The 20,782-nt window shown below is 45.3% G+C and overlaps 1 protein-coding gene across 5 annotated transcripts in view; it reads right to left on the reverse strand.

Moving 5' to 3' along the window:
* LOC138783500 (collagen alpha-2(VI) chain-like) overlaps positions 1–20,782 on the reverse strand; it is a 108,773-nt gene that overhangs the window by 14,454 nt on the left and 73,537 nt on the right. For all 5 annotated transcript variants that reach the window (XM_069958275.1, XM_069958273.1, XM_069958274.1 and 2 more), the window contains exons 18-21: positions 19,501–19,563; positions 10,589–10,651; positions 9,146–9,196; positions 724–759 (exon numbers count right to left, since the gene is read on the reverse strand). In XM_069958275.1, the coding sequence (XP_069814376.1) occupies positions 724–759; positions 9,146–9,196; positions 10,589–10,651; positions 19,501–19,563 (213 nt within the window). The remainder of the gene's footprint in view (positions 1–723; positions 760–9,145; positions 9,197–10,588; positions 10,652–19,500; positions 19,564–20,782) is intronic.

Here is a 20,782-nt window from a genome sequence, read left to right on the forward strand (position 1 = left end):
TTTATATTCATTGCTGACCTACAATGAGTATTTGAGTTGCACATCCTTTGCTTCGGAAAATCAGGAAAATCATCATGGTTTTGGCGCAGTGTTAATTATTTATTATATATTTACTAACTGGTGTAAACTGCCCACAGCAACGAATCACAGCTCAGCTTTAATTTTACTAGAAGTAAAAGCTAAACTGTGATTGGTTGCTGTGGGCACATTATACCAGTTCCTGTTTTACAGTTTTATAAAGCTAACGCTCTGTCATTTAGGCAAGTGCTTCTCAATTCCAGTCCTCAGGCCTCATCAACAGGTCATGGTTTGAGGATTTCCCATACAAAGATCACCTGTGATAATACCTGATGCACTGAGTATAATTATATCACCTGTGAAATACTAAGAAAATCCTCAAAACATGACCTGTTGGTGAGACCTGAGGACTGGAATTGAGAAGCACTGATTTAGGCCATTGTTCAACATACACATATTTTACTTACAGGGGTTCTACCAGAAACAAATAGCTGGTTTATTTCAGAAACTACACCACACCTGTTTATGGTTACGTCTGGTATTGCAGCTCAGCTACAGAAGTGAATATGACTGAGCTGCAATACCATGTCTTTAGAGAATCTCAAGGGTTTTTTTTTTTAAGTGATAGTGCCCATTAAAGTTTTTTTTTAATAATATATAGTAGTAATAATGACAAAACTAATAATATAAGTTGGATATTGTCACCGGAAAACCTGGAAGCCCAACTTCTCCACGATCACCCTAGAAAAATACAAGTAAAGAAAATATGATTTATAAAAAGATACATGACAACATTTAATAGGTGAACGGCTTTTCCAATATTCTAGTTAAGACTTTTTTTTTTTACATAATGTACAACAAATCAATGGTTTCATTTACATTAATTGTGCATCATGAATTTATACCCCTTGTCATTATTCGTGTCATATATCTTGAGCTACAGCCCCTGCAGTCTCATTCAAGAGTTGTAAAATCTACTTAAAAATGTCTCATATGACAATCTAAAGTAGGATTTCTGCTCATAGTGATCCGTTAAAAAGAGAGTAGTTGCCATCCATTGAGTGAGTAGTTGAAGAACGACAGGTGGGGCGGACAACAGGTCCACTTTAATAGAAAAGTATGCCCAATTTTAAAGCAACATATTTTGTTTGTTTTTTTAAAACCAAAAATAAAACTGATAACTTATATACAGGAGCTTGGCTGTTTTTTTAAGCATATGACCAAGGTGTTTACATGGTTTTGATTCATGTACTGTAGCTTATTGTTTCTCCAGTTCAGTAGCTAACACATAGACCCAGCGACAATGCTCCATAACAATTATATCATTACATTTCAGATATTGTACATGACAACAGTGCTAATACGGTTTTGCCTCAGAAAACATTGTCTATTTTTACAGGGAAAATGTATTGTAATGGGAAGCTTAAAAATAGTTCATTTTAATGAATAGGTCAGGCCCCTGGAGAACGCAGCTTGCCAAAATCAGACTTTGTGTTTGTTCACATGGCTTGTGGAACTTCCACAAGGCAATTACTTGTGTACATGTGATTTAAAGAGGGTCTTTCTCATCCCCCTCCCACAGAACTTATTCCCAAGACAGTAACGTCTCAATAATAATGTCAATGTAAATTAAATATTTTTCTGGGGATGTGTGCTATAAAAATGAAAAGGTAATATAAGAAATCAGTTATCTGCTAAAACAAGAGCTGTCAGGATCAGTTTACCGTGCCTATGCATACAACAAAGTAGTGTAGTGAAAAGTAGGTAAAACACTCTGACCAAAAGGAATGCATCCAGATAGAAATGTTGGATTGCTGCACAACTTGGCATGCACTTACTGTATGTCTAAATGATTACAGATGTGGTTTTATACTCAGAGGGTGTATAAGTGCTATCCCACGTTTCCTTATAAAAAGGCTCACAGAGGTCACTTTTAGGCAGTGTTCCTGTTAGTGAGAAATTGTTGGCTGCTATATATGCCTCAAAGGCACACTTGAGGAAATTTTTCCCAGTTGACTGACAGTTCTGAATTCAGAAGCCTGCAGTTGCTTTCATTAATGCCATTTCAGTTAACCTACAGCAGGGGTCCTCAACTGGCGGACCGCGGTCCGAACCCGGACCGCGGAGGCCAGCTGTCCGGACCCCTGGTCAGACCTCCTAACCGCCCCAGATCCGGTCCGCCCCGCTCCCCACCGCACTGCCTCCCGCCCCATAGGCGTACTGTCCTTAGATGTCAGTACGCCTGTGGGGCTGGGGGCAGTGTCGGTCCGGCCCCCGGCTGATACGCGCTCTGTAGGGATGTCCCGGGGATTCCCCAGCAGAGCACGCACCACAGACCTCAGTGTACGCTGCCGGCCTGTCCTTCCCGGAAGTGCAGGCCGGCGGCGTACGCTGAGGTCACTGATGCGCGCTCTGCTGGGGAATCCCCGGGACATCCCTACAGAGCGCGTATCAGCCGGGGGCCGGACCGACGGGAAGAGACGAAGACAGCCGCAGCGGGGAACGAGGTGCTAGGTGAGTTGTTTTTGTTATTTTTTTTTTCTGTCTGGGGGCATCTACAAGGGGAGAGCGCACAGGTGGACTATATACTACAGGGGGGACCTCACAGGGGGCTATATACTACTGAGGGGGCTATATACTACTGGGGGGAGTGCACAGGGGGCTATATACTACAGGGGGGACCTCACAGGGGGCTATATACTACTGAGGGGGCTATATACTACTGGGGGGAGCGCACAGGGGGTTATATACTACAGGGGGGACCTCACAGGGGCTATATACTACAGGGGGAAAGCACAAGGGGGGCTATATACTACTGGGGGGAGAGCACAGGGGTGCTATATACTACTGGGGGGAGCTCACAGGGGGCTATATACTACAGGGGGACAGCGCATGGGGGGGGCTATATACTACAGGGGGAGCTCACAGGGGGCTATATACTACAGGGGGGAGCTCACATGGGGGCTATATACTACTTGGGGGGAGCTCACGGGGGCTATATACTACTGGGGGGAGCTCACAGGGGGCTATATACTACAGGGGGAGAGCACAGGGGGGCTATATACTACTGGGGGGAGCTCACAGGGGGCTATATACTACTGGGGGACAGCGCACAGGGGGCTATATACTACAGGGGGAGAGCGCACAGGGGGGCTATATACTACTGGGGGGAGCTCACAGGGGGCTATATTCTACAGGGGGAGAGCGCACGGGGAGGCTATATACGACTGGGGGGAGCTCACAGGGGGCTATATACTACAGGGGGAGAGCACAGGGGGGCTATATACTACGGGGGGGAGCTCACAGGGGGCTATATACTACTGGGGGACAGCGCACAGGGGGCTATATACTACAGGGGGAGAGCGCACAGGGGGGCTATATACTACTGGGGGGAGCTCACAGGGGGCTATATTCTACAGGGGGAGAGCGCACGGGGAGGCTATATACTACTGGGGGGAGCTCACAGGGGGCTATATACTACAGGGGGAGAGCGCACAGGGGGGCTATGTACTACTGGGGGAGCAACAGGGGGCTATATACTACTGAAGGAGAGCGCACAGGGGGGGGCTATACACTACTGGGGGAGCAACAGGGGGGCTATATACTACCAGGGCAGTCACCCCCTTTGTACCTAATATCAAAGGCCTGGTGAGAGAGAAAAAAATGCCAATTTTCCCGCTAATAAGCAGCAATTCTGTATATAAATAGTTGAACGTTTGTGACAAAGTAACAAAACACGTTTCCTACTGATGTTCAGCTCGGACCTTCACCTGACAATAGACCCCGGTAAGTGGACCTTCACTAAAAGTTGTTGAGTACCCCTGACCTACAGTATCTTTGTAAGACTAGGTGTTGCTTCCTCATGTGGACAACTCCCATCTAGAAGAGCCCAGACTTTAACAGCAATTCGCTTACAGGACTAAATGCACCCTCATTGATCTTCATTTATGACTTAATGTAGGGTGACAAGTGGGAGGTGGCATGGGTGTGGTGTTAGCCATCTTATTACCTTAACTTACTAGCTAAGGGCTAATGGTTTAAATACTATATACTCTCCTGGAATGTGAGAGGTTTAGGGGAGGCAGATAAACATTATGTAATCTTTATTATAATGTGTCAATATCCGCCTATTATTTGCTGTTTGCAGGAGGCTCACCTTGCTGGAGATACCACACAAGTGCTTCAGAGGTCATGAATAGGTTGGAGCTACCATTCATGCCACATGCAATACTCCAAAGGGGTTAGTGTCCTTATCAACAAAACGATACAGTTTGGATGTTCGAATGTCAATATAGACTCTCAGGGTCAATTTATTTGCCTTTATTGTACTATATATGCAGTAAATATATGTTTTGGGGGTGGTTTATATTCCAACACCATATAATAGTTCTATTCTGAAGATGGTCATAGAGTTTGGTGCCACACATCCGGATGTTCCACTTCTTATACTGCGGGACTTTAACTCAGTTATTGATAATACTCAGGATAAAAGGTCTTCCCTCCGCAGCTCCTTCAACTATCTCTACTGTGCTTAGTGTTCTACTGTCTGAGCTTTCCCTTTTTAATATTTGGAGGGCAAGGCATCAAGGTATGCGTCACTAGTCAGCCACCCATCATAGTTTATCACGCGTTGATATGGCACTGGGTGATGATCTTGTTTTGCCTATGGTGATGGAGATAGAGTTTCTTCCTCGCACTCTTTCTGATCATTCACCGCTTTGGCTGCACATGCATCACCCAGGTGTCTGGAAATCTGGCAAATGTCTGTAGCATCTCAGTCCCCATTGGTTAAAGGGGTTATCCAGCCCTACAAAAACATGGCCACTTTCTTCTAGAGACAGCCCCACTCTTGTCTCCAGCTTGGGCGGGGTTTTGCTGCTCAGTTCTATTGAAGTGAATTGAGTTTAATTGCAAACCGCACCTGAACTGGATACAAGAGTTGTGTTGTCTCTGAAAGAAAGTGGCCATGTTTTTGTAGCACTGGATAATCCTTTTAAATGTGCTAGAAATCCCAGTCATTCAAATGGCAGTAGGGGAATATTACAAGAACAGTGCAAGCTCTGTGTCAGAGGCAGAGGAGAAGCACATCACAGCTAGATCAAAGAGCACGGTTGTTAGATTATGGGAAACCCATAAGTCATTATCAGACTTTGATCTGGAGTCTGCAGCTCACAAGAAAAACTTTGCTAGGCACACTTTCTTTGTGGAGAGGGAGTATGGGAGAGAGTATGGGACGTCCGCTGGGTGTAGAGTCACACAGACACGCCCTGTCCACAAGAGCACAGCAAGGCTGGTAATGCTGCCACCAGCTACTTGTTTAGATATAATATTAATATATCGAGCCAGAAGCCAGCCCTTTAGTGTGTAGCGTTAGGTTGAGAACATGGGCGCGTTGATTTGTGGATTGAGAAAAAATTTCCTAAAAAATTGCCTGAAAGGTGCACTAAACAATACACTTTATACAGGCAGTGGTACAAACAGTGTTAGGAATAGTCCTTTACCATATGATGTGGGTCTTGGCTACTGAGCGAACACATGGGAGGCGTGTGCTTGCTGTGCGGTTTTAGGATCTCTTTCAACATGTGGTCATGATCTCTCTTAGACAAAGAACACTATTTCCTGCCAAGCCCCTCGTACATATACCTTTGCCATACACACATCCCTCCCATGTGTGGGCCGGTCCTAGTTCCTTCCCCTTAGGCTTACAGGCAAAACTCATACAATCCCAAAAGGGGTCATAACTCCATAATGAAGGGTCAAAGGGAGATGGTCCTGGTAACATTGGGTCCGGCTGGGCCCCCAGAACATTTGGAGACCAAACATGGCTTCTCTACCCAGAGAGGAGTGAGAAACAGGAGGACATTTTAGTGGGTCAGGAAATTGTAACCCTTATGGGGCTAGGACGCACAGTAATTCCATAACCTGTTGGAATTGGAATTATGGTGCCTAAACATCTGGACTAATTGTTAGATCCAACTCTGTATAGCTATGTCCCACTAGTGCGGGGTTCTGACAGCAGAGATTGGAGTCTGTAGGGTATGAGAAGTGGGAGATCTAACACCTGGAGGGCTATAGAGAGCTGGCCCTCTGTGGCTTTCATACTGGGCAGATGGCCTGCTCTGTATTAAATACCATAGGGATATCCCATACACTATACATTGATATACCTATTCATATATTAGGAAACCATATTCCATTCTCCTCACAGGTATCAAACTGGACACCTATTGGCTGTTAATAGCAATTCACAAAAGGGGTCCTCCTTTCTCACACATATCCGGCATGCCACAGGGTAGGTGGTCGCTGCTACGCTGGACATTATGGTAATTTTTCAAGCTTATTTTGCAGATTTTTAAAGATCCAGTTAGAGGTTACTGCCAATCAGATGACCCAATATCTCTCCATTATATCCTTTTCTGCCCTTACTAGTGATGGTAGGGAAACCCTTGATTATCTGCTGACATTGGAGGTTAGAGTTGGCAGTGATATGGAGTTGGCATTGGATTCCATGACCAATTGTAGAGCGCCCAGTAGGGATGGCTTACCAGGGGAAACTGTACAGAAAGGTGAGGGAGGTGCAAATTACTTGACATGTGGCAACATTGAGTGGAAACTGAGTGGCGCTGTGTGGTGTTACAGGTAGAGAATAAAGCGTGCTGTGTGGTGTTACAGGTAGAGAATACAGCGTGCTGTGTGGTGTTACACGTAGAGAATACAGCGTGCTGTGTGGTGTTACAGATAGAGAATACAATGTGCTGTGTGGTGTTACAGGTTGAGAATACAGCGCATTGTGTGGTGTTACAGGTAGAGAATACAGCTTGCTGTGTGGTATTACAGATAGAGTATACAGTGTGCTGTGTGGTGTTACAGGTAGAGAATACAGTGCGCTGTGTGGTGTTACAGGTAGAAAATACAGCGTGCCGTGTGGTGTTACAGGTAGAGAATACAGTGTGCTGTGTGGTGTCACAGGTAGAGAATACAGTGTGCTGTGTGGTGTTACAGATAAAGAATACAGTGAGCGGTGTGGTATTACAGGTAGAGAATACAGCGCATTGTGTGGTGTTACAGGTATAGAATACAGTGTGCTGTGTAGTGTTACAGGTAGAGAATACAGTGTGCTGTGTGGTGTTACAGGTAGAGAATACAGCGTGCCGTGTGGTATTACAGGTAGAGAATACAGTGTGCTGTGTGGTGTTACAGGTAGAGAATACAGTGTGCTGTGTGGTGTTACAGGTAGAGAATACAGCGTGCTGTGTGGTGTTACAGGTAGAGAATACAGCGTGCTGTGTGGTGTTACAGGTAGAGAATACAGCGTGCTGTGTGGTGTTACAGGTAGAGAATACAGTGTGCTGTGTGGTGTTACAGGTAGAGAATACAGTGTGCTGTGTGGTGTTACAGGTAGAGAATACAGCGCATTGTGTGGTGTTACAGGTAGAAAATACAGTGTGCTGTGTGGTGTTACAGGTAGATAATACAGCGTGCTGTGTGGTGTTACAGGTAGAGAATACAGCGTGCTGTGTGGTGTTACAGGTAGAGAATACAGCGTGCTGTGTGGTGTTACAGGTAGAGAATACAGTGTGCTGTGTGGTGTTACAGGTAGAGAATACAGTGTGCTGTGTGGTGTTACAGATAGAGAATACAGTGTGCTATATGGTGTTACAGGTAGAGAATACAGTGTACTGTGTGGTTTTACAGGTAGAGAATACAGCGTGCTGTGTGGTGTTACAGGTAGAGAATACAGTGTGCTGTGTGGTGTTACAAGTAGAGAATACAGTGTGCTGTGTGGTGTTACAGGTAGAGAATACAGCGTGCTGTGTGGTGTTACAGGTAGAGAATACAGCGTGTTGTGTGGTGTTACAGGTAGAGAATACAGTGTGCTGTGTGGTGTTACAGGTAGAGAATACAGCATGCTGTGTGGTGTTACAGGTAGAGAATACAGCGTACTGTGTGGGTGGGACAACAATGAAATGATAAAGTAATGCAAATAATTCAGTAACACAATGAAACTGCAATGTATAAACACAGCCTAGATGTTCTGCAAAAGATTTGGGTGGGGAATGTGCAGGGTGGAGGACTGTGATGAACAGCTGAGGGAAAGCATTGCATTCTGAAATCTGTAGTACTGAGTAAATCTGCTCAACAAGGAAGTGCAGAAACACAAAACAGAATAAAACCCCCCAAAAACAAATGGATTTTTGGTAGTTTCAAAGCTGGAATAGATAGGTAAGTAATGCTTTATGCTTCTGCAGAAGTTTCATTTTTTTTTAACCTCTACCTGGAGTTTCCCCTTAATAGTACCTACATGATAGACACAAGACATCCACAAGGTTGCAGTAGAGAGCAGAAATGATGCTGTTGGAGACTAAGGAAGACTTGTATGTAATGTAGATGTGCCAGGATTAGCCTGCAGAGCCGTTTCTGGAGTCTTACTGGCATTTACCACTAGCTGGATCCAGGGGACCATAACATTAAAAAATCTTATCATCATAGTAGTCACTACTGCAGAAGTAAGTGTTGGCTGGTATCATTGTGGAATCTCTGAGTAATTGGGTCTATTAAAACCTCTGTTTAATAGAACTAGAGATGACTGAATTTACAGTAATAATGAAGTGCTTTGGTATCTCTGCAATACACTCATTAGCTTGCTGTCTTCTAACTCACTGCCACACCGTGCCTCTCCTCTCCAGGGGGTGGGAAAAGCTGGATCTAGTCCTGGGAAACTTCTCCCAGTTTCCCAGGACTGGATCCAGCTTTTCCCAGCACCTGGGAAGGAGCTGCAGTCAGTTAAAAGGCAGCAGACTGATAAGCAGATTGCAGAGATACCGAATTGCTGTGCTTCAAAATTACTGTAAATTCTGTCATCTTTATATAGAATCATATATAAGGATTGCAGTCTGATGCTGCCAAGGCTTATTGCTGCTCCCTTGTTCTCTGTTTATACTCTTGTACTGTGCCTAAAGCTGGTTTTACACTATTGCGTTTTGCATCTGTATTAAGACCTAACCTGACGTATACATTCTTATTGTACTTCCTAAGGAGAAAATGAAAAGCCTTCCTTCTTCATGACAATAATAAACCAGTACCGATACATCTTTTTATATGTGTTTTGTTTACTGATACATCTTACCTGTAAGCCTCTTTCACCTGCATAGTTGTTCCCAGGTTTTCCTTGATCACCCTACAAAAAAATTATATTTAAATTAATTTAAACATACTGGGGCAGAATTATTAATGGGTTAATCCAGTGCTACAAAATCATTGCCACTTTCTTCCAGAGACAGCACCACTCTTGCCTCCAGTTCAGGTGTGGTTTACAATTAAGCTCCATCCACTTCAATGTAACCCCACCCAATATGGAGACTAGAGTGGTGCTGTCTCTGGAAGAAAGTGGCCATGTTTTTGTAGCGCTGGATAACACTGCTTTAATGGAGTAAAGGGAGTGGTGTGGATCTGACTGCTGGGGTAATCTTTACTCGGCTGCTTTACATAGTCAATTAAAGAGGACCTGTCACCCCCGGTGACGGGGTGACAGGCTCCTGACCCCCCGTTAGAGCCCCCTATACTCACGTGATTCCGCTGGGTCCCGCTTCTGGAGATGGTCGGGTCACGGAGATATCGGTGCCCGAAGCCCGGCACGCGCGCTCCTCAGATGAGTCCAACACTCATAGAGAATGACAGGAGAGTCCAGCGCTCCGTCATTCTCTATGAGCGTTGGACTCATCTGAGGAACGCGCGCGCCGGGCTGCAGCGGCTGATATCTCCGTGACCCGACCATCTCCAGAAGCGGGACCCGGCGGGATTACGTGAGTATAGGGGGCTCTAACGGGGGGTCGGGAGCCTGTCACCCCGGCACGGGGGGTGACAGGTTCCCTTTAAAGGAGGAGCAGAACACATGCACAACTGCTGCTTTACTTTAGTGGGTGACTTGAGGCCCCATTCTTGAGATTGTGGAAGGTCTTAATGTTCAGAACTCTCCCTGCACCAATTATAAGAAACATATCCCTTATCCTTAGGATGTGGGATGAATGTTATAAGTTGGAATATCCCTATAAATGTAGACATCTTAGAAGAATGGATATGCCAAATTTATTACAGTTGCCATAGAGACCATAGGTACAGCTTCTGGGCATGCTCAGTGACCTTTATAGAGGTTATTTTACAGGAAGGAGGATGCTGAGTTGTGAGCAGCAGCTATTGTGAGTACTGTACTACTGTCTGTGTCAATATGAAAGTCACTGCTAGAAAATGAAGTGTGCAGAACAGGAAATCTCAGCTGAGCCTAGTGGTTAGAATGAAAACTGCAAAATTTCAGGATTATTATAGATAAAATATAGATAGTGTAATTAAAAATTTTAAATAAACATAATTAAAAATTCTTTAAAAAATAGTTTGGCATAAAAACGTGAGTCATTTTCTATTTAGATATTTCCTTTAAGAAAAACTTAAACTGAAAATTATTTACTGGAATTATTGGGATCCAGTACAATATTAATACCCAGCAACAGCATAACATGCTAATAATAATAATAATAATAATAATAATAATAATAATTTAGAATTGTGTACATACAATAGATCCTGGTAGTCCGGTGTCACCTCTTGCACCAACATCACCGGAATCACCAGGACTGCCCTTTAAAGAAAAAGAAACACTCAGCAAGGTAACACAATTGTACAAAAACTATTCCAACCAAAAGTGACAGTGTTCATCTCTTTAATTTTAAAGTAAGCTCTAAGTATATGAAAGTTGGCATCTGGTGGCCGTTATTACTTACTTAACGCAGGTCTCTGCTGGTGTCTTTTGTGGATGCCTTTAATTGTTGTCAATGGGCTAGCTATGTGACAAATGTACATGTGACTGTATGTCAAAAGGGCTTATCTGACACATGTTCATTCTGTAATGAGTACCCTTCTCCCTTTGATAGACAAGCCACTTCTGCCACTTTGATAGACGAGCAGTCTAAATACAGAAATCTATCCTAATCAGCACATTTAACAATGTCAAAGGAAAGTTTGGACATAATCGATACATGTTATTGGATGGACATAGTCTGCCATATCATTTATGTGAGATAGTAAACCCCTTCTACTTAACTGTAGCAATATTTACAACTAAACATTTAATACATTTCTATTGCATTGAAAATTAACTTTCCTCTTCTTTTCACAACTGCTTTACTTTAGATTAGAAGTTTATAAAGTATATAAAGTATAAAGGTCCTTTTACTCTTACCAATTTCTGGGCCATGGCCACCTCAAAACAAGCACCAGTCAGTGACATCAGCATTTGTTTGCAGCACCTTTACATGGCACAAGGAATCAAGCAGCTGGGCCCGAAGAAGAGGATGACGGATCACAGCAGCAGCACACTGGGTAAGTATGTACTGCTGTGTGATCTGCAAACTGACAGCATGGATATACTGTATATAGTGCATATCTGTGCTGTCAGTTTGCCTTTATCATTATCGGGCTCACATACCCTGTTTACACACTGTGGTATATACACTGTGCTGGGCATATTTACCAGAACTATGCGGTAGCAAAGAGGAATATGTGCTGTGCTATGATTGGCCAGAGAAGTAACGGAAAAGAATTCCTGTGGGCGTGGCTTGGCTATGGCGGCGTGAGGCAGCACAAGTGAGGAGCTCCGTCCACAGCGGCATAGAACCACCGCACAGCAGACCCCACCACACTCCCTGGGATGTCCGGACCCTGTAAGAGGCCTCTCCACAGGACCCCTGGACAGTCGGCATGCATAATTTCTCTCCGGAGCGGGCTGGACAGATACTTACGCCCTCCCGGTCCAAGTACAGGCCGCACTCCCCCGCATGTAAAGGCGCCGACACGCCAGGAAGAAGGCGCGCACACTGCCTCTCCTCCTCCTTCACCGCTGCCAATGCAGGGAGAGACACTGTCCTCCGATACCCGGTCCCCAGGTCCTTCTTCCTTACCCTCACCCTCACATGACGGGGACACTTCCCCCCTGCCGGCGGACTCAGAAGGCGCAGCCGCCATGACACGTGGCGGCCTCCGGGACCTCTCACATATCACCCCCTCACAGTCCCTGCAGGGAGAGCTGCACAGTTTAAGGGATCTTATACAAACCCTGCCAACCAAAGATGACATTATTCACATTGTGCAGCGTATTGAATCTGCACAAAAACAGGCTATAGACTCTCTTAAAGGGGACATTACACACTTGGAAACCAGAACAACAGCCACTGAATCTGCTACCACTGCTCTAGAGACTAGAGTGGCTGCACTAGAGCAAGAAACGATTACAGCTCGCCGTCATGTACAGGTGCTGGCCCTACACCTGGATGACCAGGAAAATAGAGGCAGAAGAAATAATGTCCGCATTGAGGGGTTATCTGAGAGGGCCCCATCTGACGACCTCATCACCAGGGTGACTGTCCTCTTCAATATGATCACTAACAGACCGCCAGAGGCCACATTCCAGATTGACAGGGTGCATAGAGTCTCTAGAATGTTCCAGAATGCTAATGCAGCACCAAGGGACGTTCTGTGCCGTCTCCATTACTACACTGACAGAGAAGCGATTCTGCAAGCTGTAAGAGACAGAGCACAAATCAACTTTGAAGGGGGGGACGTACATCTGTACCCCGATGTCTCTGCACGCACCCTATACATGCGCAGACTATTCCAACCATTACTTGCTAAAATCCGCGAAGTCGGAGCCTCTTACCGATGGGGCCACCCTTTCCACGTGATCATCAAGAAGGACTCTTCCACCTTCCTCCTCCGTCAGCCGGATGACCTCCCAGAGTTGTTCCTCTTTTTGAACATACCTGCTATTCCTCTCCTGGATTGGCTTGCTTTGGGCCGTCAGGATCAACCCTCTGCTGTTCCCAGAAGAAGGAGATCTACCTCACGAGCTCGACCAGCGGACATTGACCGTGATGTCCATCCCTTGCCTATTATGGACCTTTCGCAACCTTTCCCAGGGGAAGCCTAGATGTCATAACCGTTTGACACCAGAGTGCTGGGTCCCCTCTCTGGAGCCTTAGAAGTTACTCCAGGACCATTTGCCTCTCTCAAATACCTGACCCGGACCTGTTGCACTATGCTGCCAGTTCTCTTTCTTTTGGTCCGTACGGGCCTACATCACAGGCGCCCTATGTCATACCTCAGTCGCTGACGAGTTGGGGCGTTTGCTTTGATACTGAATATAACTCTCTCAGATATAGGCTCACACATAGGGTAGTTGATATCACCACTTTTCTAGTATATCTAAGGGCGGACTTGTGCATACGCACCCTGTTATATCCCGCACATTGTTTTGACATATTCATATGTTTGCTGGTCGTTCTGTTCCAGGTGCCTAGTGGTTAATGTTACCATCCCCTCCCCCCCTTTTACCCCTGCTCCCCACTCCTAACCCTCCCTGACCGATCTCCGGGCCCCCCCTTTCCCTCCCTGACCTGCTTGGAATGGGGTTTGTTACCAGTTGTTATTATCAATTGTAGTTTCAATGGTTCATGCTGCTGTGGCGGGGATCCTCTCCTCCATGGCCTTCTACCTCTCTCTCTTTTCCTGAGTGGGCGGTTCTGTCCCACACGCACTCAGGTACTCTCTCCTCTTTTCTTCCCTGCCCTCTCTGGGCTGTTTTCTCTTTGACTCTTCCCTGTTTCTTACCTGTATCCCGGTCTGCTCCAGGCCGTACTCCCCCCCCCCCCCTCTATCCTACGCTCTTTCTGTTGCCTTTCTGACTCTCTTTCTGCCTATTTCTCCTCTCATTGTCCAGATCTACCCCCCCCCATCCCACTCTTCTAGTGTGACCCCGTCCCCTTCCCCCCCCCCGGGTTTTTTTTTGTTTGTTTGTTGTTTTTTGGGTCCACCTCGACCCAAAAAGACTTTCTCTTGGGCACTTTAAATGTGAAGGGACTCGGGGATCCCGGTAAGAGGTCTATACTGCTCAATTGTTTGAAAGCTCAACATGTCCAGGTCGCATTTCTCCAGGAGACACACATGAAAGCTAATGCTTTGTATGCTCTCTCCAATAGATGGTTTCCCTTCGCCTACCATAGCTTTACAGATGATTCCAAAGCGAGAGGTGTTAGCATCCTGCTGTCCCGCTCTCTCCCGTGAGAATTCGTGGATTCTCGATGTGATGAAGAAGGTAGGCTCTTAATGGTGAAAGGCAGGATCGCCTCCTCTACTTACACACTGGTGGTAGCGTACTTGCCCAACACAGGACAAGCCGTAACTCTGAGATGCTTTTTGGAGCTGGTAGAGGACTTTGCAGAGGGGGTGGTGGTGCTGGGGGGTGACCTTAATGTAGCCCTAGACCCAAAGGTAGACACTTTCTCAGGCCACTCGCACTTGCCTCCCACATTAGTACGCAGAATTAACACTCTCCTACATGAACACCAATGTATAGATACATGGCGCACGTTACACCCACGTGACAAAGACTTCTCTTTTTACTCCCCTGCTAGGGACATGTACTCTAGACTTGATTATTTCCTCCTCAAACACAGAGATCTCCACCTCCTCACGGCAGCCTGAATAGGCTCCATTACCTTCTCTGACCATGCCATGGTCACTATAACACTCTCTTTGCCCGTCCCTATGCCCCGCCAATGGCAGTGGAGGTTAAATTCCTCATTTCTGAATGACGTGGTGGTACAAGCAGACCTGAAAAGGTCGCTCAATGAAAACTTCGCCATAAACTCCTCAGAAGAGGCGTCTCCGGGGACTCTGTGGGAGGCCCACAAATGTGTGGCTAGAGGTGTGTTAATAAAGCACGGCTCGAGGCTTAAAAAGGAGCATGCTTCTAAGACCTTAAAGCTACTTCACACAGTGGAGCAGTTGGAGGTCCTCCACAAACAGAGTCCCTCAGAAGACAACCGAGTATCGTTGCTACAAGCTCGAGATTTTCTTAGGACGCACCTCGTTAAATCCTCCAAAGCCAAGCTAGCCAAATGTAGACGTCATTTGTATGAGTATGGTAATAAGTGTGGCCGGGCACTAGCTAGGGCCCTCCGTGCACAGCACCAACAATCTTACATTCCCCACATTCAGACAGGCCCCACCAAACGAGGCTACACCTCGCCCGCTATTGCAGACGCGGTCATGAGATTTTACTTGAAGTTGTACTCGGTAGACACAGACAACCCGACCACACTTGACGTCACATTTCGGGACAAAATGTGCTCCTATATATCACACTCGGGAATGCCGTCTTTGTCTGCTAAGGATGCGGAGACTTTAGAGGCACCCATATCGGAGGGGGAGCTCCAGTCTGCGATTAAACACACACAGTCAGGGAAGGCACCTGGGCCTGATGGATTTGGTCTGGCGCATTACAAGATGTTCCAGGAAATTCTCACCCCACACTTTCTGTCTGCTTTCAACTCAATCTCTCAGGGGGCCTCCCTGCCGCCGGATGCCACGCGAGCCTACATAGCGGTGGTGCCCAAGCCGGGTAAAGACAGCGCATATTGTGCAAATTATAGGCCGATCTCCTTATTGAACGTCAACCTCAAACTATTTGCCAAGATCTTAGCTACACGCCTGTTCTCCCTTTTACAATCCATAGTACACCCCGACCAAGCGGGCTTTATGCCTGGTAGGGAGGCGCGGGATAACACAATGAAGGCCATTAACCTGATCCATAAGTTGAACCTGTTGGAATCTCCTCTCATGCTACTTTCCACAGACGCTGAGAAGGCGTTAGATCGGGTTAATTGGACCTTCATGGTGGAAACCCTGACGTTTCTTGGCATCAGCCCGTCCTTCCTGGCTTGGGTTTCTTCGCTCTACTCTTCCCCGAGTGCACAAGTCAGAACTAACGGCATCCTCTCTGAGAGATTCCGAATTCATAATGGCACGCGGCAGGGATGCCCTCTATCCCCCCTCATCTTCATTCTCACCCTGGAGACTTTCTTGTGCTATGTCAGAGCAAACCAGAAGATCTCGTGGGTGCGGGTGCACGGTTCGCACTACATGATAGCGGCTTATGCCGACGACTTGTTGTTTTTCATTTCAAATCCCTTCGTAGTCCTTCCTAACTTAATGGCAGAATTCTGGAAATTTGCCAAACTCTCTAATTTTAAAATTAATTTTTCTAAGTCGGAGGCCTTGAACATTACCTTACCGGATGTGGTGACAACGCAGTTACGCTCTTCCTTTAGCTTCTCGTGGGCTCCCAATACTATTAAATACCTAGGAATTCATCTCGCGGCAGACCTTAATACCCTGTACCAACAAAATTATCTCCCTCTTTTGAACGCCATTAAATCTGATTGCGCTAGATGGACGAAGGGCCTGCACACATGGTTTGGCCGTTGCGCCACACTCAAAATGAATGTACTGCCCAGAATTCTGTTCCTCTTTCAATGCCTTCCCATCCGCATACCAGTTGCGTTTTTTCGGTCTTGGTCGTGTATACAAACTCGTTTCATATGGGGAGACAAACCGGCACGAATACGAAAATCTTTCCTTACACGCACTAAAGAATGGGGGGGGTAGGCCTCCCGGACATCAGAAAATATTACCTAGCCACGCACCTCTCGCACATTGTTGACTGGTGCAGGAACAGCGGCAGGAAACCCTGGGTTACAATAGAACAGTCGTACATAGGCACCCCGCTGAATGGGATTGCATGGCTATCAGGAGATAAACTCAGTGAGGTCAAGTACCACCCTACTATAGGACCAACTTTGGCGGCTTGTTCGGATAAGGTACTAAGACAATACTGTGTCCCGGGCACCTCGAGGATGACACCTATCCTAGGACACCCTGACTTCAGCCCCAGTTTCACCGATAGAGTGTTTAGGGAATGGATAGCGACAGGTACATTTAGAGCACAGCACTTTCTCAGGGATAAAATGTGGTGCTCTACAGACCAACTTCAGACCATGACAGACCCGTGCCCGAGGAATCACCACCCACATTCATGTTAAAATGGGAATCGGACTTGGGGATCACCCTCACGGATGCTCAAAGGAGCAAGATCTTCTCTCTGATGCATAGGTCCTCTATCAGCTCCAAATTCCAAGAAGCCGGCTACAAGATCCTTTCCCGCTGGTATAGAGTCCCTGCTAAATTACATGAACTCATACCCCAGGTAGACCCTGTCTGCTGGAGGTGTGAACAGGAGGAGGGGACATTTCTACATGTGTTCTGGGAGTGTTCGCTACTTCACCACTTCTGGTCAGAGGTAACAAGAGTGATCAAACAGGTTACAGGCCTCACCATTCAGATGGGCCCAGCCCTTTTCCTTCTTCGTCACAGCGAGATTACCCTGGAGGCGTACAGACAATCTCTACTCAGTTTCCTGGTGATAGCGGCAAGGTCATGCATTCCCCTTTGTTGGGAACAACGTCTGCCCTCTACAATCCCGCTGTGGATCACTAAAGTAAATGATCTAATGCATATGGAGGACCTCACTTCTGAACTACATTCCTCTAACAAGAGATTTCACACCACCTGGTATCCCTGGATGACCTTCCAAGAATCAGACATCTACAAAGATCTGCTGAGAGCCGACAATGTCCCTCTCTGAATTCTTTGTCCTTGGTCGATACATAGCCACAGATTGGTGGCGATACAGGTACATGCACCACTCCCCCCCCCTCTTGCCCATCTCCCAACCCCCCCCCCCCTCTGTCCCTATTGTCAGTCCCCTTCCCTTCTCCCCCTCCCTACCTTTTCTTAAATACTCTACACTATTCTGATTCCCTACCTTCTCTACTTCTCTCGGTAAGGTGAAAATGTCGGATGGGTCTTGCACCCCCTCTAGATGGTAAACTCCACAAAATATGACATGCAATGTTTGTTATTGATTCTATGTTTATAGACTTTGTCCACGCATTGTGATGGGTTTCGATTTTATTTCACGCTTGTTTGTATCTCTGACGGGGTATCGCAATGATCTGTCTGACGAATGTTGGAGAAATAAAGAATTAAAAAAAAGAAAAAGAAAAGAATGACTGTATGTGTACTACTGGCAAATAGGTAATCTCTCTTCCTGACCCTTGAAATAGAAAAAATGAGAAATAGTTGTGTACCATGAAAGGGGCTCGTAGGGGCTCAATAACAATAATAGGAGAACTAAAATCAACTTGTCACCATTCTGAAGGGTTATTCTAACAAAACCATGTAGGTTATTACATTTTTTGAAAGTACAGGTACGCTTGAACAGTTCTGAAGGCGGTGTAGTCAGAGGTTGATCTTATTTATTGATATTATGGCCCAGGTTTACTATTGCAAATGCGCTGGAAGAAGAGTTGCACCACATTTATTATGGATTTTAGACAAATTCCCCCCAGGTGATTCCCCCCAGTGATCCTAGTGTTTTAAGTTCGCTGTTGCTCTAAAGTTTTCTTAGGACATTTTCAAACATGATATATTTAAATCATGATAAATTGCTGTATTTGCTGAAATATTTAACTTAATAAACCCTACAAGTTTAGCTGTTAGCTGAGATAGGAGTACCCCTTTAAAGGGAATCTGTCAGCACCTGGGCCCTACCCAAGGTGCTGACAGTGTGCTGTAGCTGGCAGTCCTCTTGTGAGCATGGTACCTTTTGGTAATTTGTCCGTGGAGTGGATTATGCAGGTCTCCTACTGTAATGAAGAGGAGTTGTAGCTCAGCTTTGTGCCTCACTCTAGCTCACCACACCACTGCTTCCTCCTCCCACTTCTCCATGAATAATCATTGCTGCCCAGCCTTCTGCTTTGGCTGTTGAATTTCTGAGCCTAAATGTGTTGGAGCTGTGGCTTAGGGGTAAATCACCTGTCTGGAGACCACCAGCAGGCCTTTCTTTGGTTCGAATCCCCTGATGGAAATGAAATATGTGTCTTTCTGTTTTCTTTTTTTTCTTATTATTGTATCATTTTTAAAAGTGCAATTAATTCCAAATTAGTTTTAAAATTAAAATTTTTTTTAACACAATGAATTGTTTCCCCCCACATCATTGTATAAAAAAACTAAACTAATTTGGACCTGATTGGAAATTCTTTGCACAATGATACAATAATGAAAAAATTTAGGTATATTTTATTTCCATCAGGGGATTCGAACCAAAGAAATACAGGTCTCTAGACAGGTGATTTACCCTAGACCACAGCTTCAATATGGGCTAAGAGATTTATCTATATCTGATTGCAGATCAGTCCTGTGACTGACAGCTGAGGAAGCAGGGCCCAGACAGCATTGATTATTCATGAAGAAGAGGGAGGATTGGAGAGGCATGCCAGAGTGGGGCATAAACAACTCCTGTTTGACTCTTTATTACAGTAGGAGACCTGAGAGCAGAGAGGCAGAGCCCAGGACTGAGAGAAGCCTTGCAGTCAGTTCTGACATTACTTTGCTATTCTCTGCTGCCCATACTACAGCTGTTAATCCTATTCAATTACTCCCCTGACAGAGGGATAGCTACATGATAATGTGTTGGGCGTTTCTCTTTTAGATTAACTATTTTTCTGTATAGATTAGTATATTCAAAAAACATACCTTCTCACCCATTACTCCAGGTTCTCCAGGTGGGCCTCTTGAGCCAGGAAAGCCTGGTGCCCCCTAAAAACACAAAAAAGAAAAACAAAATTGTGTTCCCAGCAATTACACATGTGTAAGGGGGCATGGCATAATCTGTGTACCAGTTTGAACATTTATTGTTATTGCACAGTGGATAGAAAAAGACTACACACCAGTTAAAATGACAGGATTCTGTCATGTGATAAAATCAGAGCAATAAGAATTATTTTAGAACCTTTCCCACCTTTTCCTGTCACCTATAAACTGTTCAATTAAGTTGCAAATAAAGCAAAATCTTTTAGGGTGGAAAAAAATAAAGAACTAAAATATTGAGGATGCATAAATATGCATACCCTTTTTTGCAGAAATCAATAGTATAGGCGATTTTAAGAAACTTTGTAATTGGGATTATTAGCTGATAAATGCATTTTTATCATGAGAAAGCAGTTTGAAGCTCTCCCCCCTGTCTTCATGATTTTCTATGGAGAGGGGAGGGTGGAGGGAGATGAGGCACCGACACAGGACAACAAAGAGTTAATTTACAGCTACATCACTGGCTCTCTCTTCTCTGACAGTCAGCGCTGACCTCTCTGACCTCTGAATAGGGCTTTCATGCAGCTCCCGCTGTGTAATCCTTTGTTCTCTGTTCTCTGCTGCCGACTAATCTCCCTCCTCCCCTCTCCATAGAACAGACAGGGCCCGACTGATGTAAAAGAGTTGAGATTTCCTGATAATGAGCAGTGAATGAGAGAGAAAGGAGAGGGGGGACCTGGGGAAAGTCTTTTTGAATGCAGGTAATGCCATATTTGACTAATAAACCCAATTAAAAAGTTTCTTAAAATCGCCTGTATTATTGATTTCTGCAAAAAAAAAAAAAAAACAAAACAAAAAAAACCACAGTGACACTTTAAACTAATACTTTGTTGAAGTTACCTTTTCATATATGACAGAATTACATTTTTTTTGGTAGATGTATCAGCATAGTACATTTTGACTTTGCACTCTCCAAGGATAGCGATGGCATCTCTAGTGTACAGCACACCTACTAGAGCAGACGAACCTTATATAGGGTTAATCAGAATCACTTTAAAGTGTACCTTTCATTTCATCAAACTTCTGACATGTCATAGCCACATATCAGAAGTTTCTCTGCCCAGCGCATGCTCTGCCCCTAGGTGAACGAAATTATAATGGCATATGCTGCTAAGCGCTTCTGCCCCTTCGTTCTAGCGATCGGTGGTGGCCTCAACACCTGTGGCTA

The sequence above is a fragment of the Dendropsophus ebraccatus genome, chromosome 2 (assembly GCF_027789765.1).
Source record: "Dendropsophus ebraccatus isolate aDenEbr1 chromosome 2, aDenEbr1.pat, whole genome shotgun sequence".
In the NCBI taxonomy this organism is placed as follows: Eukaryota; Metazoa; Chordata; class Amphibia; order Anura; family Hylidae; genus Dendropsophus; species Dendropsophus ebraccatus.